Consider the following 5548-nt stretch of genomic DNA (forward strand, 5'->3'; position numbering starts at 1 on the left):
CTGAATTTGGTCTCACTGGGTTACCGTAGTTACATACGACTTAGTAGGTGCCAGAGATGATCTAAGACAACTCTTCCCCTTCGAAATAAAACCTTTGTACACAAATGAGCTGATTGGCTAATTAGATACAATAAGAATGTACCTCTTCTTCCAGACAATAATGCGGAGATATTTTTCTATTTTTTGCAAATACGCATCGATAATATTTTCAAAATAAATAAAATATTTTTTAATGCTGTTTGGAATTTCTTAGGGAAACTATCATGCCTGGAGTCAAAATGGCAGCTACCTGCAATGTAGCTCACAGACCTTTGAAATCCCTAAAACTTACAGAAGAACATTTTATTGCAATAGACATAATTATCATTTTAATCCTCTCTAATATGATGAAGTCTGCCAGAAGAAAAATGCTTACCCAACGAAATTTACATTTTTATTTAGAGCTTCTTAGAGCCCCATTTGTTCTGAAACATCTCGCCAGCGCCCCCTATGAGACCGGATATACAAAGAGTAGCAGTTCTCCGGTCAATTAGTTCTTTGACAGCAGGCGCGTACCTTGCTCTGGTTTTACCCATGATTGCTAAGCTAACATCAGTAGTTGATCGTTAATTTTACGCAGGAATCTGGTTCCATGGAGAGTATAAACGCTAAATACGTATCCCAGAAAATCAGCAAAACGAAATGGCGGCCAGTGTCACATTCGGATCTGCAACTGCCAGAAATCTTTGCGACGGGCTCATGGGACAACGAGGTTGGCATGTTGACACTTTAAAAAAAAATGGACCTCCCGCCAAACTTCTTTGCAAAATAACGGAATTTTAAGTGTTTTGCTCTTTGGCTGACTTGTAAACGCTGTGACGATAAGAGTACAATTTAAGACATGTAATAAACAACAATGTGACATATCGGCCATCTTTCTCCACATAAATGTAATAGATGAACATTTTTTTTCCAACAGTAAGGCAGGTATTTTTCCAAATTCACGGAGACAGTAGGATACTTACTGATACGTGCCAGTTATCTATAATGACTAAGACGTGTTCAAATTTAACTTAGCCAGCTCAAATGTGTCTCACACAGGACAACAGGATTTCTATTTGGTCCATTGGGAGTAATTTAAGCACTGGTATGGAAGATGGGTTTGAAGGAGACCCGCAGCTTTTATGTGAACACAAGCATGATGGAGATGTTCTTGACCTCCAGGTAAGCCACTCACTGCGATGTGTAGCTCATTAGCCAGGTCTAAAAACTGCTGTGGTGTTGTGAATCGTTTTATTTTTTACTTTGCACTCAAATCACTGTTTTAGGCTTTTATTGTGATGTCTTAGTCTTACTAAAACCACGCTCATGTATATAAAAATACCTTTTTATTTTTGCAGAACATTTAGTCTTATCCTTCCCATTTGTGGGACTAACAACTTCAACAATAAGGCTGATCCGTTTTCCTTCATGTATTTGCAGTTTTTGGACCAGGACAGAATAGTCACAGCATCATCAACAGGAGCCGTCACCATCTTTCGACACCACCAGAACAGCCAGGTGCTGTATGTCATGTTTTATGGATGCCTCGTGTTGAGCTTGATATGACCTTTGTTCTCCAGATTGAAGAAAGCCAATCCATCCATCATCTTCAAATGATCCAATATTGGATAGTGGAGGAAACATGCTAAGCATGTTATTTCAAATGTGTTCTTCTCTACCAGTGCTTTTGAGTTCCTCTTAGTGGATCCTGAGGTACTCCTGGTGCAGGTGGGATACACTTAATAGTCTATTTGTTAATACACACCTTGCTGACTCCAAGCTGGCCATCCATGATCTAATTCTCTTGTATCATTGAGTTGAGATCTGGTGACTTTGGAGACCATTACTCAGCCAGCAGCTTGACCTGTTGATACAAGGAAGGATGGCTCTGTCTGCTTTTGCATTCTTTACACCAAATTCTGACCTTAACTTGTGCATGCTGCAGCCAAAATTGAGACTCATCAGAATAGGTGATGTTTTTCCCAGTCCTCTGTTGCCCAGTTTTGTTGAGCCCATGTGTACTGTAGCCTCGGTTTCCTGTCTTCAGCTGACAGTAATTCACTGGACATTTTATCTTTTTAAGACCATACTCTTTAAACCCTAGAGATGGTTGTGTAGGAAAATGCCAGTAGACCAGCAGTTTCTGAAATATTCAAACTAGCCTGTCTGACACCATGACAACCACGCCATGTTAAAGTAACTTAAATCACCTTTCTTTCCCTTTCTGATAATCAGTTTGAACTTCAGGAGGTCGTCGTGACCATGATTACATACATGCACTGAGTTGCAGCCATGCGACTGGCAGGTTAAATCTTTTTGTTGTAGCGAGCGCTTGAACAGGTGTACCTAACAAAGCGGCCCGCGGGTTTTGGGTCTATCCCAGGGTCCCCTCCCGGTCGTGCGTGCCGCGAAAACCTCCGAAATGATCCTGATCAGATCGACACAAAGCAGCAGTGATTCTACTCTGAGCTTTTATTTTTAAACGAAATATATTTAAACTAAAATATCAGGAAATTAAAACTGTTGTATAATTGCTTTGTAATGATCTTTAAAGTCGGTCTTGTGCAAAACAGGAATATGTTGTAACGAACCAGAATAGACCAGTAAACTGAACTGGACCTCACTCTTAACCCTTGACTAGAGATAACAAAGTGTAGACTTTCGTCAGCGTCTTCACAATAAAAGTATGCAACCAGACATTTGTGTGTAAAATACTAAACACAAAGATTCAACCAAGAAACTACAGTGGTACAGCTATAACTCCTTACATATGGTGAGAACCTCCGCCGTGTCATCAAACTAAATTATAATAGGTTTTAGTGAAGCCTTATTCAGGAGGGGAATGAGAGACTGCTCAGTGGGATTGGATTCATTGGATTCACTTCATTTCAATTCTCTTGCCTACAGACCATTTCAGTGTCTCAGCTCTGGGCGAGAGCACATCGTTATCCCTGTGACAACGCCCCCTGCACCGGCGTCGTCTGCAGCAGCCCGGAGATTGTTACAGTGGGTGAAGATGGCAGGATCGTCGTCTTCAGAGCTGACCAGGAGGGAGTGGTTCGAGTCATCGGTGAGCTCAAGAAGCAGAGTTATTTTTAAGTTGTGTGAAACAAGTTGAAACTAAGATCTTTCTTGGACTGTTTAACCTTTGATAGAGAATGCCGACAGCAGCACAATCCATGCGGTGACTTATCTGAGGACCACAGAGATTTTGACGGTGAACTCAATCGGTCAGCTCAAACTGTGGGACTTCAGACAGCAAAGCAACTCACCGTCACAGATTCTGTCCCTGTAAGAGCTCTAAAAAATGCATTCTTAAAAGTTTTTTGTTTTCTCCTTCCTGTTTATTTCAATTATAAGCAAGTCTGATGAGTTGGTTTCTGTTCATCCAGGTCAGGGGATCGAGTTCCTTTACACTGCGTGGACAGACATCCGAACCAGCAGCACATCGTGGCCACAGGAGGCCAGGATGGCATGCTCTGTGTGTGGGATGTGAGACAAGGCAACACACCCTTCTCACTGATGGAGGCACACACAGCTGAAAGTAAAGTCGGCTTATTGTGGGAAGATGTATTAAAACTGAAATTTAAAAGATGTTGTGCGTGTAAATAATGGTTTCATACGTATGTCTTTGGTTTTCCTGACAGTGTGGGAGGTCCACTTCCACCCAACCAACCCAGATCACCTGTTCACATGTTCAGAGGATGGCTCGCTGCTGCACTGGGAGACATCCTCCCATTCAGACATGCCTTCCTTCTTACAAGGCAAGTCAGTTTTATGGCATAAATATGATTGTTTTTACACTATTTTCCAACTAATTTAATTTCCTTCAGAATGACTTTTTGAATCACACAGACACATCCATACATGTGCCTTTTTCCTATACCTAAGCACCTTGTCTAATATTTGTGCACACACACACACTCCAATTGGTACATCGGGGGCAATTCACGGTTCGGTATCTTGCCCAAGGATACTTCAGCATGCAAACTGGAGTAGCCAGGGACTGAACCATCAACCTTTAGGCTGGTAGACATCCCATTTTGCTTTGTCGTTTATGTACAGAGCAAATAAAAGAGGACCAAGAATAGATCCTTGTGGAACACCTGTAAAAATGGCAAGAGTTACACCTAGTACTGTTCACTGTCTCACACTCAATCAGCCAGGAGTTAACAAGTTGGCCTGTAAATTTCCTTGGGAAACTATTCCTCAATAAAATATAGTATAGTATTAATTCCTCTATGTTCATAATGTAATAAGTGTTTTTGTATTTTTAGGGGGCAGAAACAGCAGCATGGTCTCCCGCAGTGCAATGGCTCCAGCCGGAGGAAAGCAGCCCCTGATCAGCGCCTGGCTAAGTGGAGACTCCAGCAAAGGCCGCCTGGAGACGACTCACATGCTGCCCAGCCAGACGCTGTCTGTCAACAGCCTGGACGTGCTCGGTCCGTGTCTCGTGTGCGGCACTGATGGAGAGGCTATTTTTGTCAACAGACAGGTCCCGGTTTAAAAGCGATGTTAGTGCCTCAGAGTGGATGTGGATGAAGATGTTCATTTGGTGTCAGCTTGAGGGTCATACAGGAGGTGTAAAATACTGGACTGTTAGCTTTATTTGTTTATTTGTCTTTTTCATCACGGGCAGAATAGTTCAACCCAACAATGGTTTTTGTACAGATGACGTTTAATACAGTTATAAAATAAAAATACTTAATAGAAATGTTTCAAGACTCATTTGAGCTGTTTTCTCTCTTTTCCATTTATTAATAAATACAGAAATTGAAAGTTAATCACTCATCTTTTCATTACCTTCTTAGAAGATCAACTTCAGCTCTATCTCAGCATCTAGATTACTGTTTTCCCAGGGCTATTTCCAGGCCTGCTTTAAAAGTTAAAGTTCCTACTCAAATATGTATTTAAAATTTATGAAAATATAGTTAAGTCCGAAATGTATGCCCTCCTTCACATCTTCCAAAGGTGTCCAGTAGACTCGGTTGTCTTTTGCTGGCTCACTATATTTAACACTCCTAAATTAAGGGTTACTAAAACTATTTTTACATGGCTCCAAAATTTATTTGCAGAATGTTGTGTGTGTATTGCAATGGGTTTTCAGGCCATCTTAAATCTTTCCCATGTCAAGTACCCCTGTGCTAAAATAAAAGGAAACCTCAAACGAATACCCAAGCCAATAAAAACGTACTAAACCTAAAAGAAACAAACAAAAAGCAAAATCGATAAATAATTACTTAGTTATAATAAATAAATAGATAATGCCATGATATTTGGAGTGATTATCTCAGAATTTCGAGTTGCGTATCTAAAAATTTTAATCTATTGATAAGTATCGAAATTTGGCGTCAGTAATCAATAAGTCAAGTTATTAAATCTAAATTTCAAGATAATAACGCGAAATTTTGACTTACAGGCTTTTTTCTTCAGTGGTTTAAACGAACTTCCATACACTGGGAAATTAAACTCAATTGAAGAAAAAAAAGCTCTTTTACGTTAACGAAATTTTATTTTGGAAAACGGA

General features: G+C 40.3%; 1 protein-coding gene across 1 annotated transcript; it reads left to right on the forward strand.

The window, feature by feature from the left end:
* Nucleotides 1-514: 514 nt before the first annotated feature.
* nup43 (nucleoporin 43) lies at nucleotides 515-4805 on the forward strand. The gene is made up of 8 exons (XM_082505902.1): nucleotides 515-751; nucleotides 1081-1203; nucleotides 1462-1539; nucleotides 2929-3091; nucleotides 3177-3312; nucleotides 3414-3565; nucleotides 3669-3785; nucleotides 4299-4805. The coding sequence occupies exons 1-8, from the start codon at nucleotides 632-634 to the stop codon at nucleotides 4526-4528; spliced, it is 1119 nt and encodes a 372-aa protein (XP_082362028.1). The 5' UTR covers nucleotides 515-631; the 3' UTR covers nucleotides 4529-4805.
* Nucleotides 4806-5548: the final 743 nt, after the last annotated feature.

Source organism: Aulonocara stuartgranti, assembly GCF_965226115.1.
Source record: "Aulonocara stuartgranti genome assembly, chromosome: 15".
NCBI classification, from domain to species: Eukaryota; Metazoa; Chordata; class Actinopteri; order Cichliformes; family Cichlidae; genus Aulonocara; species Aulonocara stuartgranti.